The sequence below is a fragment of the Amblyomma mixtum genome, chromosome 8 (assembly GCF_055824585.1).
Source record: "Amblyomma mixtum isolate Tamu chromosome 8, ASM5582458v1, whole genome shotgun sequence".
Taxonomy (NCBI): Eukaryota; Metazoa; Arthropoda; class Arachnida; order Ixodida; family Ixodidae; genus Amblyomma; species Amblyomma mixtum.
In genome coordinates this window covers 88,324,364-88,342,843 of record NC_143019.1, presented here as the reverse complement: position 1 = coordinate 88,342,843, position 18,480 = coordinate 88,324,364, and the positions used below count along the sequence as shown (strand labels likewise).

At 44.8% G+C, this 18,480-nt stretch overlaps 1 protein-coding gene across 3 annotated transcripts in view; it reads right to left on the bottom strand.

Annotated features, from left to right (window-relative positions):
• Positions 1 to 2,724: 2,724 nt before the first annotated feature.
• Positions 2,725 to 18,480, bottom strand: part of LOC149333409 (saccharopine dehydrogenase-like oxidoreductase) — a 70,037-nt gene continuing 54,281 nt past the window's right edge. The window contains exons 8-13 of one of the 3 annotated variants that reach the window (XM_089558665.1): positions 14,978 to 15,097; positions 14,317 to 14,373; positions 9,956 to 10,079; positions 8,395 to 8,476; positions 5,997 to 6,122; positions 2,725 to 3,565 (exon numbers count right to left, since the gene is read on the bottom strand). In XM_089558665.1, the coding sequence (XP_089414791.1) occupies positions 3,445 to 3,565; positions 5,997 to 6,122; positions 8,395 to 8,476; positions 9,956 to 10,079; positions 14,317 to 14,373; positions 14,978 to 15,097 (630 nt within the window). In that variant the 3' untranslated portion in view covers positions 2,725 to 3,444. The remainder of the gene's footprint in view (positions 3,566 to 5,996; positions 6,123 to 8,394; positions 8,477 to 9,955; positions 10,080 to 14,316; positions 14,374 to 14,977; positions 15,098 to 18,480) is intronic. The other 2 variants (XM_089558664.1, XM_089558663.1) reach the window with 2 other exon arrangements.

The window sequence follows — 18,480 nt, the reverse complement described above, 5'->3', positions numbered from 1 at the left end:
TTGCCAAGGCGCAAAAAATCAGTCTAATTCTCTAATTCTTAACGCCTGTGTGACAGCGAGGGTGACAAATCTTAGTTCGTCACGGCGGGCAATTTAAACACGTGACCAATGCAAACACAAAGGCTCAAAAAGAAAAAAAAAACTCACAGGATGGCCACGAGTTCATTCTCAGGAATCGGACAGCTCGTAGACAGCGCCACTAAGCCTTGCGCCTTATGCCTGTTGAAAGGGAAAAGTCTCGTTTTTTCGTAAAACTCATCGTGCATTAAACGAACTGTTTTATTTTATTTTCTTTTCACGGAATTTAGGTTGTAGGTGATATCCCGCACACGTCAAAGGCAGCGGCATCTCGACGTCTAGCTTAACGTTTGTTCTAAAACCGATCAAAGTTCAAACAATGGGAGTTATGGAAAGGACGACAATTTAGCGCTCTTGACAAAAAAAGATTTTTTTAAGACTCTACTGCTTTTGTCGCATTTTTCAGAAGCTTAAAATAGCAAATGGACTGGGCTTTCCTTTGTTCGATGCCCTGTCTGTCCAAAAAAAAAATTACCGGGGGCACTCTAGGAACTCAGGTGCGAGTAATGGGAAAGCACTGCAATTCTTTTCCAATACTATTCAAACTGTATTCGAATTCCATGTTAATTCTATTTGAATTCTCCTAAAATTGTAGTTCATATCTATTCCAATTCTATTCTATTTCTTTGTAGTTGTGGCAGTTGTAAGTACTGGTACTGACTATTACTTCTCAACATTTCGTATTTTCCCGCCTTTGATGACGTCACACTGTTTAGACCAGTCGCGAGTTTTCTAACGCCGCTACTCCATGGGTGACGTCGGATTTTTGTGTCGATGAGCCATGTAATGCTCTCGTAAAAAAGAAACAGGAAAGTTACCCAAAACTTGTGTTTTCACTTCCCCATCTCATGTTGCATAAGCCAACACTTTCACACGCACATATTCCAACGTCATGCCGTAACCAACCGAGTCGTCTAACGCTTTACGCCCCATAGATAAAGACGTTATCGGATCGAACCTTTGCTTCAAGCGCGCATTTATTTTGCCTAAAAGAATGCTGCCACTAGTTGTCAGTCATTCGCCGCGTTGTGACAGAACAAGTGAACCAGACCGCTATCCCGAATGACACGAAACGAATGACGCGAATGTTGAGCGTCAGCTGGAGCGGGGTGAAAGGAGGAATTTGAGTATACGCGGGGTTTACTAAAACGGGAGTTCATAATTTGGCGCAACGACAACAACTTTGTGATCGCTGAAGGCGGCCTATGTGTTCGAATTCCTAATGTCACACTGGAAGATTTAAAATCATTCGATTCCAGTACCATTTAATGTCACTAATAACCAGATGTATGGGAATATTTATTGTCATTAGGTTGGAATTACCGTCGCCATCAAATAAGTTTTGACGAACTAATTCGACTCTAACCTCTCAACAAATTCATAGCCTGCACACATGATAAGCAGCAGGAACGAGTAAGGCGAAAAACAATATGTGCGCCACAAAAGTTCAATGCATTGTTTTGGCGCAAAACAATGCATTGTAGGCTGTCACGAACTGCTATTACTAAAAGCCTTAGCAGCAGCTGGACATGGAGGGGAAGGAAGGGGGGGGGGGGCAGCAACTTTATTTTAACAAAAGAACAAACGGTTTTCGTTTCGAGGGTGAGCTCCTACTTGTCCAAGAGTCCACTAGCCTGGGCTTCACGGAGAGCTCTGTCCACTAGTCATGGTTGGTCGCTTGGTTGAGCAACTCGCAGAAAGGCCTCCCATGACGAGAGGGACGGGTTGGGTATGGGGGGGAACTGCCATAGGATGGGGCAATCCCGCAAGTAGTGTATGAGGGTGACTATGGCCGCCCCATATATTGAGCAAAATGATTGTTCAAAGTCGGGTGTAAACGATTGATCACTGGTGTGTCCACGAGGGTCCACATTATCGGTTATGTGTTAGTCGCTGGTAGACGGTCCCCACACGTTTTACTCGGAAGTACAGTCTTTGTCAAAAGTTTAGAGCCCAGGGGGTTTGCTTCTAAGCCTAGCAGTGGGACTCCTGTAACATTCTTGGTAGTCCTACCCATTGGAGGAGGCAGGACCAGAAATCTTCTCACCTTCAGCAAATTTGGAGCGCTGGAGATGCATTACGAACCAGACAGTGTGCTTCAGAAGCAAACCCCCTGGGCTCCAAACTTTTGACAAAGGCTGTACATACAGGGTGTCCCAGCTAGATTTCGCCAGGGTTAAAAAATATTCCGAGATACTAAGATTACGCGACTTTATGCATGTCGCGTCGCATGCATCTGAAAACATGTTAGCCTGGCTGTCGACTGTACATTAATTTGGACGTTGGAAAAGGGTTCCTTATGCTGTATTCAGTGGTTGTTAGCAACAGTCACTGTTCTTACGTAAGATACAAACCTTCTTCCCAATCTGCTTTTCGTTAGGCTCGCTTCAGCGGTACGACGCCTCCTGTTTTGCATCTGCACACAACTCACTCCATATGAGCGGTACATGTTTAGGGCAATTTGCGCAACCTAGGCAGGCTGGCTGCTAGCTCTAGCCCAGCATAAAATTTATAAGTCTTCATTGTACTGCTTCAACATTCACATCATTCTGCGGCCGCAGGCACCGTCTCTTTCACACGCTGTTGTCCAAATTTTCTCTTTCTTCTGACAAGCCGTAGAAGTGTTTAACCGCTACGTAACTTTGTCGTTTTATCCTTGCTGACGCCTGGAAAAATTTAATGTTCTAACCGCTTCAAAAGCTATATATACGCCGACTTCTAACGTGCGCCAGCAGACTCCAAAGAGGCAGGAGCGATCTGCACTCAGTCATCTCAGCGACTGCGGACGCTACCGTTGGTGGCTCAGTTACCGTGGTGCTCTGCGCCCTATTAGATGCCGCATTGTTCCCATTTCCAACAAACCTCCAATACTGACCTGTTGCGCATTTTATACTTCATCTGTGATAGCCTGCTGTTTACAAGTCTAATTCTATCAAGGCATTTCCGGAGCATGTGACAGTACTAAGGACCCTTTGGGCAAGTGAAACGAATTGAACATTCCTTGAAACAAGTTTATTATGATCTGCGTAGTAATGTAACAAGGTAAATTAATTAAAAATAAAAAGATGAGGTAGACGCACGTTTTTAACGCTTATCATAAAGCCCTTTAAACGCTTCCTCAGTGGCATGCCGGAGCAGTTTGCTTCTGAGTAGAGAACACATATCATCTGTCGGTAGAGATGGCTTGCTTTCAGGCTGGTTTGGTTGCTTCATTAAAATAATATTATCCTAATACTGTGAACATTAATTAATAATAATTAAAAGGTGAGGTAGAGGCACTTTTTTAACGCATATCGCAAAGCGCTTAACACGTTTTCGAACTGCTATGCCGAAGCATTTTGCATCTGAGCTGTGAAGAATTATCATTCACTGGCACTGCAAGCTTTCTTGGTGAAGGCCAGTCCCGCGTTTCACAGCCAGAAAGGATGAACTTGGAGGCAGTGGATGTTCCTTGAGCTTCTTGCCGGCATCCTGGCCACACTGCGAGCTGCACCACAAAAAAAAAAGAATTTTGCCAGCGCATTTTCAGAACATTTAAAAACAAGATAGTTGCAAACACATAACAGTGAAACTCCAAAACTAGTGAAAAAAAACACATCGTCTTCATTTGTAATAAGGGAGTAATTACTCAATGGCATCCACCCAAGCGCAGCCATACGGCTACAAAGGAAAGCTATACAGCTTTCTCAGAAACTTCGTAGTTAAAGAAAAATTCGTCCTGGTCCGGGGTTCGAACCCGGAACCACCGCCACACCGGAGCAGTCGCTCTACCAATTGAGCTAACCGGTACGGCAAGCTTGTGGTAGGGCGAGAGCGAATTGATCAGTAACTCGAAGTGGGAAGAGTGTTGGTCAAATGTTTAGGGGAATCCCCCAAGGTGGAGTAGATTTGTAATAAGGGAGTAATTACTCCCTTATTACAAATCTACTCCACCTTGGGGGGATTCCCCTAAACATTTGACCAATCGTCTTCATTTCTCATTTCCACTGTGCTTCCGTTCGCCCACAAAAAAAAAGCATATCTTTGCTCCCAGGTGCCCTCTTTCATAAAAACATCTTTGCCGCAAAGGCGACCTCAATGAATCGTCTTTCAATAGTAAAGCGCCCCTGGTAACAATACCGCCCAAGCTCCTAAAATGCCTCTTTTCTTGGCAGGTGCCGGAAGCACTTTCATATACTACGCAATCCTCAACTGACGGTCATGGCTGAAAAGAAATGCAACCCCTTCAAGGATTATGCATGTAATCAGAAGCACATTTTAGGAATGGAATAAAAAGCAGTACTCAAGAATTTGCTTTAGGAGTGGATGCGCAACGCAAAGTTATAAACCATAAAATAGCATAATCTCTACATATTCTTCGGTTAATTAGGACAAGCCCACTCGGCAGAGTGGTGCAGTTATGCGATAACTGGCATAGCTGGCATTGTGCGCGACTAGAATTATATATAATTTTATAGAAGCTGTTCTGAATCTATCTGTTTCGAAGCTGTTCCGAATCTGTTCCTAATCTTCAAACGGCTCCGCAGATGTGGTGTCATATATTGCTAAAAGTGTAACTGCTAACAACGTACCTTAATAAATGACGAACTACGTATGGTGCAAAGGTTAATCGCCAAGAGCAAATAATGTTTACTTGTTCATATGAATTCCAATCAAAAACACAGGTTCGTAGCTGTTTTTACGGACACATCACATGAGCTCTGAAAGACGTCTAGCTTCATAAAATGCAAGCAGTGTTTGCTTAGCTGCCATAACGTTCGGCTTCTGAGCACGAGTTTTCGGAATCAGACACAAGCATCAAGAGCTGGGGCACTCACTGAACTACTTTAAAAGCAAATCACCGATGCCAATGAACTAACCCGGATAAGGGTTAAAATGAGCGAAAAAGTTATCCACATAAAACAACCTTTTTAAAATCCAGATATATTTGCTCAGGACCTTCACCGAGAACTCATTGCATGGACGTTTTTGCATTTTGTTATGATGAAAATGCTTTATTTTCACATCGCTATGCGTGTTATCTTCACCGATATCACGTTAACTTCTACATCATAAAATACACAAACTGCATCTGCATTCGCTCCACTAGAAATCAGAGTGACGCCACTCTATCAGTGTGCCAGGGGGAAAGCCAACTTAACAAGCTTGCAAACGCGTATATTTAGAAACACGATGCCAATTCAGAAAATTTCGAAACTGGGCTCGCGTCCAAAGTTGACGGCCATCAATCTCGCAACATAATATTGCGCCCTAGTACCAAAAGTTGAAAAGTTGATTAAATAATTTCCGTAGACTATTCATCTTTTGATTCCACCTGCATAAGCAGCGTCAACGAATCTCTTTGTTATTAAAATAAAAATTTGTGAATACACTTCCACAAGTGCCACCAGTGCCCACTCAACAGATTTTAGTTTCGACAAAAGGCACTTCGGGGCATTTAAAATGGGTTTCACTTTAGCATTTTGCAATGGGAGAACCCGACACTGTCACCAGTATAGCATGAAAATTGGAATAGAATTTGAATAAAATCTGTTTATTGTCGTCACCCCAAGGTCATTTCAAGCATAGGCAACAGCCCGTGCAATATAATAAAGCAACGAATAAGTTATTGCCCAACAGCTCCTGAAAGAAGGTAACGAACTGTTTATGAACGGCAAAAAAAACGTAAGAATAAATAAACTCTTGTGCGTGCATCATAGCATCACGGTTGACATGTTGGTCCTTACAGAGCAGTTGCCCATGGAACCAAGCCACAAGGAAGTCGCACGAAACAAGGCTTAAACGGCAAATGCGATCTCAGCTGCCTCGCAGGAAAGAAAGGCATGTCCAGCGCCGGGGTGTAGTGCTGCCAGCTGACGTAGAAGATTCGGCTAAACAAAGAGCCACATGAGGCGCCGAGTCCCAGCCCTGACACGTACCTGACCACGCGGCCATTCGCAACGTCCAGTGCCGATGAGACAACAGCCATGCGGATGCCGCGTTTCTGTATCCTGTCCATGTAAGACGTCCCGTCCAGGACCACTCCGGGGCTCAGTACACCACCCCTGCACATCGAGACCGCCATGTGCACACGTTGCGGTTTGTAGAGGTGCTAAGAGATAAGGTGAGAAGATAAGTTGGTTGGTTTATTGGGGTTTAACGTCCCGAAGCAACTCAGGCTATGAGGGACGCCGTAGTGAAGGGCTCCGGAAATTTCGACCACCTGGGGATCTTTAGAGTGCACTGACATCGCACAGGGAAATATTGCTTGTCCATGCAAAGTGCACTAACGTCCATTACCAGCGTATACACAGCACAGCTCCTAATATCTATTATCGAATGCAGGAAACATGTTAAGCGACAATATCATACTTCGTTTACTTTTGTCCGCAGCTGTAAACGATAATCGCCACCGGCTTACATGGCATAAACATGTTTGTGCTGCAGCTCACATCTAAAAACGAAGCCCATGGTGATTAACCCCAAATAAGTAGTGAAACGAAATGTGCCCATCTTGTACTCGCTTATAAAAGCTGTTTTTTGTTTAATTCTGAGAATTATGAACTTTTCATCTCCATAGAAAGAGAGAGCTATTTAGGAAGTACAAAGAAAACCAAATATAAGTACCCGACGGCTAACACTGGGGGTGCTGGCAAAGTATGTAAGCATGTAAATGTTGCAATTTTTAATCTACATGTTCCGGTGCAACAAGTCCGTGATTTAGTTAGCGGCTCTGTACCATGACAACTGGTCTGAAATGCATATACGTGACATTTTTATTATGGCCCTGTCAGGGGCCTCTCACAGACTCTAAAAATAGTGTATAAAAGCAGCGAATTTTGTAGCAAGACGATAAACGCACAACATGTAGGAATAGGTTAGCGGTATCTCCACACCGTCGGTCTTTGACATCTGGAAGAAGATTTTTGCCAGGCAAAAAAGATTTACACACAAGGGAGAACTACACAGATCAAGGGCTGGACTACCAAATGAAATTTTTATAGAACACAGATCGCTCGAAAACCGCCAAGCATGCGCCAGGCTAGGACAGGTAACTTGCACAAAGTTATTTTAAAAAATTGCCGACGATTACGTTACTTCCTAATGCGAAATTTGAGCGCAGCACATCAGCTGTTTCAGTTTTTTGATAGACTGAGATAAAGAATTCGAGCAAGACATGTATGTAGAATTACAGACCACTTGTTGTTTGTCACACATTCCTTCTTCAAGAAACACTTGCATAGACCACGTTTTTGAGAACCAGGCATCGATGCAGCAAGTCGAGCATATATCCATCTATTTCTCCGACCATAAAGCTTCCTTCATGACAATCAAGAACTGTTAGTAGAGTTTGGTTTGGTTTATTGGGGTTTAACGTCCCAAAGCAACTCAGGCTATGAGGGACACCGTAGTGGAGGGCTCCGGAAATTTCGACAACCTGGGGTTCTTTAACGTGCACTACAATCGCACAATACACGGGCCTCTAGAATTTTGCCTTCACGGCAGCCGAATTTTGCCTTCACGGCCACGGCAGCCGAATTTTGTTCCGAAATCTTGTTCAACATGGCATATCAACAGGCCCACCATTCAGCCTTGCTTCACATCGGAAAGTCTTAATTCAGCTTACACTGCCAGTGCCATAGCTTGCCACTCAAACAAAACTACGGTCTGATGGGCCAGTTTTCTCATCTTAATGCAACCTACCGAAAAGACTGCGCGTAGGTTCAAAAAAGTGAGCAATTAAGAACATAGCTCTCTGAGAAACTGCAGCAAAGATTGTGACGTTGTTCAAGCAGCAAGAGATGAGTCGCATACAGACCAAACATGACGTTACCATGGAAAGAAGCACTCGATGAACCACATTAGATTTAGTTTCTAAAAATTACCTAAAGGGAAGACTGGCGACATCAGAGGGAACGCCGGGAAGATGAAGCTTTATATTGGGCTTGGCTAGCGTTGGGCCGAAAACATGGATTCTGTCTTGCAAATGGTAGATGCGCCGCGATGCTCTCCTCTTTTCGCAGATTAAATTATTGTAATAATACGTTTCTCACTTATAGAAATTCAACGCAAGTGAAAGTTCGGTGTTAGGCTGGAATAGAAACTGCCACAGCATTTCCTTCAGGTTCGCCTTCAGAAGAGCCGTACTGTTACGGCTTAATGCAAGTTGTATGCACAACAACAGCCAGATTAAATACGAAACCTCATCTTGCTGGCATTCCTGCATTTCTCCATTGTGGATGAGTTGTCGAAGTACCACTTTTCCCTCTAGTTAATATTGAGAAACTGTATGACATATTCTAAAAAGTTTACTAGCTGGTTAGCCACTAAACTCACTTGATGGCCATCTTGTCGAGCTCTTTCAGCACCACCAGTGCTACTTGAACCATGCACACAGCGGTCGTCACATATGCCGGGTCTGCGCACATCAAACACAATCAGAGCAGCTGCTCTGGCAAAAAATATACAGTGCTCTGCAACTTTATCGTAGCAACTATAAAAAATTCTCCGCTCAACCGGACGCTTGCTTGCAGTGAAAATGCGCACAAATTGCGTACTCAGGTTAGTTTTGTCGCGTATCAAGTTTGAAAACAATACTTGGTTCAGCCGCCCATAATGTGAAACCAGCATCGTCTGCGACGAGATCGAGCGACCGAAAACCGACGATGCCTTGTTTCCGCCAAAGGGAAGTGATGGCGCCATCTATTGTCTGCAGGGGAAAGTGCCACGACGCGAAAGGCTCCGAGGCGAGTGTACTAGGTGTTCGGGACCTTTGAGAGCGCCACCATCGCCCGTCGCGGAACCAAGGCGTTGGCGAGTTGGGGCTCTTCGACCTTGGCGCAGATATACGGGCTTGCATCATGCGCGACCGAACCAGGCAGAAATCATTGTTAACCTTGGTACGACACAAAGTTTGGCTTAATACGCAAAATTTAAGCGTGGTTTCACCGCAACCGAGCCTCCGGTTGAGACGGAAGAATTTCTAAACGCTGCTATGAAAAAGTTACGGGACAGTGCACAACGTATGATTAACGTAGATTCGATGAATGGCAGCGTCTTTTTCACTTACAAATATGACGAGCGATATAAAAACAACCACAAAAGCTCAGTAGTGTTCTAACCTAAATATACGCATTCATGAAAGCTTTCTGTGACAAGCGTTCCTAGGCTGCATAATTCTGTCACAATTGGCTCTGCTTCCTGCGTTCGTCGTTTCCAGAAAGTGCATGATTAATTACATGCAAGCCAACTAAACAAACACAAAACTAGGCACGTGCTCACCAGTGCCACGCACAACGGCTGCAATACATTAAAATGAAAACATTCAGAAATATTTGGCCTGGTGCTAGCTATGCACTCACGATGGACTAAGTGCTCAAGGCAGAATAGAAAATAATTTCAGTTAACATCGACATAACCAAGCCATACTTTAAAGCAGTCGTTCCTGTGCGAAGTGCAGTTTAGTTTTGTTCAAAGATTATTCGTATCCGTCCTAGCTGAAATCAGAAATTATTGCGTGGTCGTGAGGAAGCCCAATAGCGACTACTGCCACAATGCACACGCCTCAAGTCCGAAGTCCATCAGACAAAGCATTAATAAGGTCAGAAGGCTGCCGCGTGCTCCGTTTACTGCTGTCTACTCCTCTACATTTAATGTTTTTGCAAGAATTCTTTCCACTGCACTGTTATAACTGCCTTGGCGCTGTTGCATACCTGAGCCTCATCTATCCAGAAATACTTTTTTAGAGTCTTGTCAAATAACGCCGATATTACGGGCAATAAATAGCCTTAAGAATATCCTCCCCCCCCCCCCCCCCCCCCCCTCTGCGAAAACATGTTTGTCTCAATACCATTGACCTTGAAAGCGCTTGCACTTAGGTGCCTCGCTGATGACTTACCCGGTCCTTCCAGATGGATCGTGACGGAATGATTCGTCTTGCCCTTTTCGCGCTTAGTGTTCGACGCATGATTCTCCTTCCACCCAGAGCCGCGCATGGTCATGGTGAACAAACAAGACAAGACCTGCAACAAGCGGTAACGCAGCGTCTGAGCGAGAAAATCAGATTCTATGTTCGAATGCGACCCTTGCACAGCAATAAGAAGGGCGCCGATGATAGCATTTTTTAAAGCATGGTCAAAAAGGAGCACATCCTCAGAAAACCAGGTAATGTATTACTGTAGGTCCTGTTCCTTGTCCACCCACATTTGCTACGAAACCAGTTTTAAAATGCAACCGTTCTATGGCTGCATGCAAATTCCTACGAGTTTTTACGTTCCCCCTTCGCCATTGGCATGCCTGTATCAATTTAGGCTTACAAGCTATAGTGATTAGTGACACTTATAGTGTTTGTCTTTACCTGTGCACGCCGCATAACCGAAATATTTTTTTAAGGAAATGAAGGCGAGAGGCGCATTCATTAATCACCACAGCTCAGTTAGCTGTTGTGAACAATGAATGTAAACACGTGGTCCAGAGACTTTTGTCCCCGACTCTACCTCTTGTCGTGTTTTTCTCACCATTACCGAGGAAATGCATCTGCGGCCTTTTTTTGTGTGTGTGTGTGGATTGCTGCCGTGAGAAGCTTGCCCACAAATGCTTCAGCATTGCGAAAACTGCGGAAGTAACACCTGTGGAAGCATAAATATAGAAAAATCGTGCACCTCCTTGCGGCTGAACTCCATCAAGTACAATTTTACAGAAAGCGAAGTAGCTTACCATCCTAATGGCATGCAGTTATGAATACAGTTCTTAAAAGCCCTCCATCTTGAATATCGGGAAGTTAGCGTGTTTTAATATGTCCGGACTGCGGTGCTGGGAGACAGCCAGTTCATCGGTTTCATCGCCTTCTCGAGCGCGGTCGCGGTCCTCACCGGTTCCCTTTTCTGGGGCACTGGCCTTTTTTGGCCGCGTTTTTCGTGACGCTCGGTCTCTGGGCCTCGCACTGAGGCTTAGCCCTAGCAAGGCGTAGGGCCGGCCCTCCCCCGGGTCCCCAGTGTTTTCAATTCTCCACAGGGATTTTTTTTTTTAGAAAGGGGACACTCCGTGTGTCGATGTATCTGTACGAACAAGCCTGGGGTGCGGCCTGATCTCCATGAATAAAACCGACAAGACACTTCATCACCAGAGCAGGATTTGGTAGTACTTGGCCGCAACCTTCTATGAACAACCCAGTTAACCCTCGGCCCTCAGTCCCCACTGGCTGCGGAGCAGCTGACCGGGGAGGCGGTCAGACCTGTGACGAAGCAGACGGCGCTAAGAATCATTGGCTGCGGACAGGCCGCCATTGAAAACTGAACTAGCAACGTTTAACGCAAGAACCTTATCCAGTGAGGCTAGTTTAGCAGTGCTTTTGGAGCAATTAGCGCGTATTAATTGGGATGTTATAGGGCTTAGTAAGGTCAGGAGGACAGATGAGGCGTATACAGTACTAAATGGTGGGCACGTACTGTGCTATCGTAGATTAGGAGACAGACGAGAACTAGGCGTGGGATTCCGCATCAATCAGGATATAGCTGGCAACATAGAGGAGTTTTATAGCATTAACGAGAGGGTAGCAGCTATCGTAATTAGGCTTAATCAGAGGTATAAGCTCGAGGTGGTGAAGGCCTACGCGCCTACATCAAGCCATGATGACTAGATCGTTGAAACCTTCTATGAAGACGTGAAATCGGCGATGTCCAAAGTAAAATCACAATACACTGTATAGATGGACGACTTCAATGCGAAGGTAGGCAAGAAGCAAGCTGGAGACCAGGCGGTAGGTGACTATAGCATAGGTATTAGGAATAGCACGGAAAAGTTACTAGTAGAGTTCGCAGATAGAAATAATTTACGGATCATGAATACCTTCTTCCGCAAACGAGCCAACAGGAAGAGAACGTGGAAGAGCCCCAATGGTGAGACTAAAAATGAAATAGACTTCATACTGTGCGCTTACCCTGGCTTCGTAGAGGATGTGGAGATCCTCGAAAAGGTCCGCTGTAACGACCACAGAATGGTAAGGTCTCGTATTAGCTTAGATTTCCAAAAGGGATCGGAGGAAATTAGTGAAGCAGAAGTCTATTAAATAGTTAGCATTACGAGGAAAAATAGAGGAATTCAGGATTGTGCTGCAGAACACATTTTCCACTTTAACTGAAGATGACGACCGTAATGTTGAAAGAATGAATGATCCTCTCACAGCTATCGTTACAGAGTGCGCCGCAGAAGTAGGTGGTAGGATGGTTCGACAGGATACCAACAAGCTATCTCAGGAGACTAAAGATCTGATTAAGAAACGCCAAAGCATGAGGACGTCTAACTCCACAGACAGGATAGAACTAGCAGAGCTATCGAAGTGAATAAATAAGCGCAAGGTAGCCGACATAAGAAAGTTTAACATGGAGAAAATCGAGCATGCTTAAGGAACGGAGGTAGCCTAAAATCAGTGAAGAGAAAACTAGCCATAGGTAAAAACCAGGTGTATGCGATAAGAGAAAAAGAGGGCAATGCCATTAGCAATATGGATAAGATAGTTAAAGTAGCCGAAGAGTTTTCCACAAATCTATACAGTAGCAATTGCAATCGGAATGTTACTGAGAGGCAGTAGAGCACAGCAATGGGACATCCCACCAGTAACGAAGGAGGAAGTAAAGAAAGCCTTAGGAGCAATTCAAAAGGGGAAAGCAGCTGGTGAGGATCAGATAGCAGCATATTTGTTGAACGATGGAGGAGAGATTGTGCTCGAAAAACTAGCCACCCTGTATACGCAATGCCCTGTGACCTCCAGTGTACAGAGAGCTTGGAAAAACGCTAACATTATCTTAATTCTTAAAAAAGGAGACGTCAGAGACTTGAAGAATTAAGACCGATCAGCTTATTGTCTGTTGCCTACAAGGTACTTACTAAGGTAATCGCTAAAATGGTCAGGACAACCTTAGACTTCAATCCGCCAAATGATCAGGCAGGCTTTCGTAAAGGATACTCCACAATAGACCATATTCACGCTATCAATCAGGTGATAGAGAAATGCGCAGATTATAACCAGCCCCTACATATAGGGTTCATTGATTACGAGAAAGCATTCGACTCAGTAGAAACCTCAGCAGTCATGCAGGCATTGCGAAATCAGGGTGTAGAAGAGTGTTATGTGAAAATATTGGAAGATATTTATAACGATTGCACAGCTACCATAGTTCTCCATAAAGTCAGCAATAAGATTGCAATAAGGAAAGGTGTCCGGCAGGGAGACACGATCTCGCCTATGTTATTCACTGCCTGTTTACGAGAGGTATTCCGGGGCATGAAATGGGAACAGTTGGGGATAAGAGTTAATGGAGAATACCTAAGTAATCTGCGATTCGCTAATGACATTGCCTTGCTAAGTCAATCAGAACATGAACTGCAAAGCATGGTCAATGATATAGACAGGCAGAGCACAACGATGGGGCTAAAAATTAACATGCATAAAATCAAAGTAATATTCAACAGTCTAGCAAGAGAACAGCAGTTCGCATTTAATGGCGCGGTGCTGGAAGTAGTAAGAGAATATGTCTATTTAGGGCAGGTAGCGACAGCTGATTCTGATCATGAGAGGGAAATAACTAGAAGAATAAGAATGGGGTGGAGCGCATATGGCAGGTTCTCTCAGATCATGAATGGCAGTTTGCCAATATCCCCCAAGAGAAATGTATACAACAGCTGTATCTTACCGGTACTCACCTATGGGGCTGAAACGTGGAGGCTAACAAAGAGGGTTCGGCTTAAGTTAAGAACAACGGAGCAAGCTATGGAAAGAAAAATGATAGGTGTAACGTTGAGAGATCGGAAGCGGGCGGAGCGGGTGAGAGAACAAACGCGGCTTACTGACATCCTAGTCGAAATCGAGAGGAAGAAATGGGCTTGTGGCAGGGCATTTTAATGCCCAGGCAGGATAACCGGTGGTCCTTAAGGGTAACGGAGTGAACTCCAAGAGAAGGCAAGCGTAGCAGGGGGCGGCAGAAAGTGGGTTGGGCGGATGAGATTAAGAAATTGGCAGGAATACAGTGGCCACAACTGGCGAAGGACAGGGTTAATTGGAGAGACATGGGAGAGGCCTTTGCCCTGCAGTGGGCGTAGTCAGGCTGGTGATGATAATGATGATGATGTGTCTTTGTTTTAATGCCTTCATGCTTCGTACCAGCTTGTCCATTACCTAATGCGTTCGCAGGTCACAGCTGAGCGCGGAAAGAAAACGCTCACCCCATCAAAGCAATGAGACTGCGGAGTAGACATGCGAACCTGCTTTCTCGCCGGTGCGCCTCGCTTCACCTTGCCTGCGGAGAAGAATTCCGGGAACTGCAAACAAAAGGAGGCTCCAAATTTTGCACTGATGAAGAAGAGTAGAACTGGTGAGAATGTTACAACATAGTGTAGAGCTGTGCACTTGCTAAGTATTGTTTAGCGGAACCTGCATAAAAATACGAAGGTTCCGAACAACTGGGAGCTGTATGTATGTAAACTGTATGTAACAGTATCGACTATTGAGCACTGTTACCTTAAAGTTAGCGTAACTCTTAAGATCACTCTCAAAAGTATTGAACTCCGATGGCTCAAACCCATCACGTATAAGCTTATGCAGGCTTCGCAAGTCACAGCATGGCGAAACACGCCCGCGAGCTTGACTGACTGCCCTTTACCGAACCTTTACGGTGCTTTTACAGCTATCAAATGATTGTAAGTACAATAGCTTGTTCATAATTTAGAGGAACGCATGATTTCTTTATTCTTTAGTATGAGCTGTTCGACATTACAGCACGTGATGACAGGCAGCTGACCACTTCAGTGAGCTTAGCTTCAAGTGTGCTTGAAGCAAACCGCTACTTACTGCAAAAGTTTCCTGTATGTTTCCCACCCAAATTAGCATTCACGTTCCACGTGCAGAAAGCGCAAAGGTACTCACCCGTTCGAGGAGCCAGCGGCCAGCGCTGAACAAGCTGAGCAAACCAAATATGATCCCTAGGAAGACGAGTCCAAGACCGGTGAAAAAGCCTGGTGCTCGAACATATGTGCGCACTTGCACCTGTAACCATGATAGTCGCCCATAACTATGTATACAGCATGCTGGATAACGATGCATCGATTTTACCTGCAAACCTTATCTCATCTATCCACAAGTTAAAGGGACACTAAGAACCACTCCATCTAATTGTCGTCAGTAAAAATGGATTCTCCGGGTTTTTCTGGGTGTGTTGACGGTTTTCCAGTAACGGAAGACACAGTTGTGGGCGAGAAAAATCGAATTTAGAACTGTTCCCGCCAGTCGAAGAAGGTTTGTTACTTCACTGGCAAGGAAATGCGCCGCCACCATCTTGAAGTGAATGGCGGTATAGCGGAGGATTGGCGCAAAAAATTGGTGACCACGCACTCTTATTATTTGCGAACTCAGCAGGTAATGGCGATGCCTGTTAGTTTTTTTTTCTTTTCTAGCTGATAAAAGCTCCGTTATCGGTGATGGTCGTCTGTTTGAGATTAGAACGTGGTACACTATCGACTGACGCCGACATTTATTAGTCCTTAGATTCTCCTTAAACGTGTGAGTGAAGGTACAGCCTTGGTCAAACCTCCTCGGACCACATAATTTTCTTCGCAGCACAGTAGTCGAGCTATAATGGCAGTTCTGAAGACGAAGAGGCTTTAAATGATGAGGATCATGTCCAACAATTTGAGACAAAAATTTTGAAAATTAGAAAGTTTATTCGTAGTACGGAGAAGCTGCACACAAGAGCAACTATAGCCATCGTCTAATCGACGGGGCGGTTTCGCTCGGCCGCCGATACTGCACGGTGCCGGCTGGTACGTCAGCAACGGCATACTTGCTGATGAGCACACCGACCACCGAGTCGTCGATGCAGAGGTTGTTGATGTCGCCGTTCATACAGTACATAACATTACCGTGCTGTGATGCAACTACAGTCTACCTATCGCGCTAGCGATGGGTCTCGATCATGAGGAAGAGCATTTAAGGACTCTTTGGAGTTGATTTAAAGTATATTTTAAGCTTCGTTTGCATATAATACTTGGCCGTGGATGATCTCACATACACAGGTCACAAATGGCAGCCCATAACAGGCCGGTAGACTGTTATGGCTGCCATTCTTTGGTAGCCCATAACAGGCTGATATAGCCTCAAAATTTGGTATCTGAACCCCTTTAAAATGTCCCCATCGATCGCATCGAACAGTTAAGACTCCCATAGAAAACTAATGGCGAACAATTTTGACAAAAACAAAGACGTTAGTAGCAAAAAAAAATCAAGGCAGCCGTTGGGTGATCTGCGGATATCATCAATATCATCATCAGCCTGACTGCGCCCACTGCAGGGGAAAGACCTCTCCCATGCCTCTCCAATCAACCCTGTCCTTCGCCAACTGTGGCCACCGTGTCCCCAAAACCTTTTAATCGCATCCGCCCACCTAAACTTCTAGGTGGGTGTGGGTGGATAAGAATGGAAAGTTTGCGGTGATATTGCGGCATTCCTACGCTTGCCTTCTCTTGGAATCCACTCCGTTAGCCTTAAGGACCAGCGTTTGTCTTGCCGTCGCATCGAATGCCCTGCCCAAGCCCATTTCTTCCTTTTGATTTCGACTAGGATATCATTAACTCACGTTTGTTTCCTCACCCATTCTGCCCGCTTCCGCTCTCTTAACGTTACACCTACCATTTTCCTTTCCATAGCTTGCTCTGTTGTCCTTGACTAATTAAGCTGAACCCTTTTCGATGGCCTCCATGTTTCTGCCCCGTAGGTGAGCGCCAGTAATATACACCTGTTGCACACTTTTCTTTTGATGGATATTGGTAAATTGTCATTGATGAACTGAGAGAACCTGCCATATGCCCTCCATAACCATTCTTATTCTTCCAGTTATTCCCCCCTCACGATCCGGATCAGCGGTAACTACCTACCCTGAATAAACACATTCTCTTACTACTTCCAGCAGCTCGCCACCAAATGCGAACTGCTGTTCTCTTGAGAGATCGTTGAACATTACTGTGGTTTTCTGCATGGTAATTTTAAGACCTATCATTCTGTTCTGGCTGTCTAACTCATTGAGCATGCTTTACAGTTCATGTCCTGCGTGACTTAGCTGCGGATATAATGATTGTTATGATGGAATCTTAGATTATATGAAAAAATTGCTTTCATAACAGGTTTCCCTGCTCAAAAATGTTTTTTTTTCAGAATTTTTGGGTACGGAGAGTTCTTCCCGCCCTACGGAGATTTACAACTGGAGAGATGTCAAAGCTTCCGGTTACAAGGCTCAAAATGATACCGTCTGACCTGAAGACTTTTGAGAAAGGGTGTGCTTGTTAAAAGAGCAACGATGTGGAAAGAGTGTAGAGTGAGTCAGGGAACAAGCGTGAGTTAATGATGTTTTAGTTGTAATGGAGGAAGCGAGATGTGCTTACAGGGGCATGTAATGGGAAGATGAGATAATTTCTGCTCCCATAGGATAACGGATTAGATTCGGAGACGGAGCAAGCACAGGAGGGGTAGGCAGAGGGTCTGCAGTGGGTGGCTTTGGGTGAGGAGATTGGAAAGTTTGCGGTGATATTGTGGCAGCAGCTGGAACAGGATAGGGTTTATTGGAGGGATATCGTAAACGCCATTGGGCTGCAGTGGACGTAGCTAGGCTGCTGCTGATTATTACGATGATAAATGGGTTTAGACTGCATCTGGGCGAAGTTCTTTAGCTGAATCAATTGTTTCTCCTCTTTTTCTTCGGTAGGTGCCGCTTTTAGCGGCATGGGTGACAGCTAGCATGGGACATGAGTCGGTGCCGCTATTCTCACTTGCGGGTCCTACAAGCTTCCAAAGAGAAAAAATATAACTTAGTGTGAAAAGAATCGCGAGCGCCACGCAACAAACATGACCAAAAGAACTCGCCTTTTTTTTTGCACAGTTGTCAGTATGCGGGGAATCGCAGGACTACAAGCTCGCCGATGAACGAAAAAACAAAAAGGAACTTGACGAAATGAAGTTCTGAAACCTGAGTGTTTTTTCGCCACAAAGCGAAACTTAAAGGTTCACCAATAGCTGTGCAGTAGGAAGTGATGAATATTCCCTGACAGACATATAGTAGTAGATAAGTCCAATAGAGGAAGGCTCCCCGCTCCACATGACAAAGAACAGGGCAGGATTCAATCTGAGGTGTTCTAAATGAATAAGAAAAAGTGCCTCGCCTGTATCACTACTGTGTCGCGGGTGTAATATCAATTTTATTGTAAGAGAACAGGACCGAAGACAATTGGGATATTGCCATTCGAACGTGAAAAGAAATTAGTAGGATCCACATGAGACAGTCGCAACGCCACTAAAAGCTACCATCTGACCGTAGTTTTCAGCATGACTGAGCAGACAATATAAGCACGAAATCAAGAGTTGGACGAAAACTCGTCTGGTCA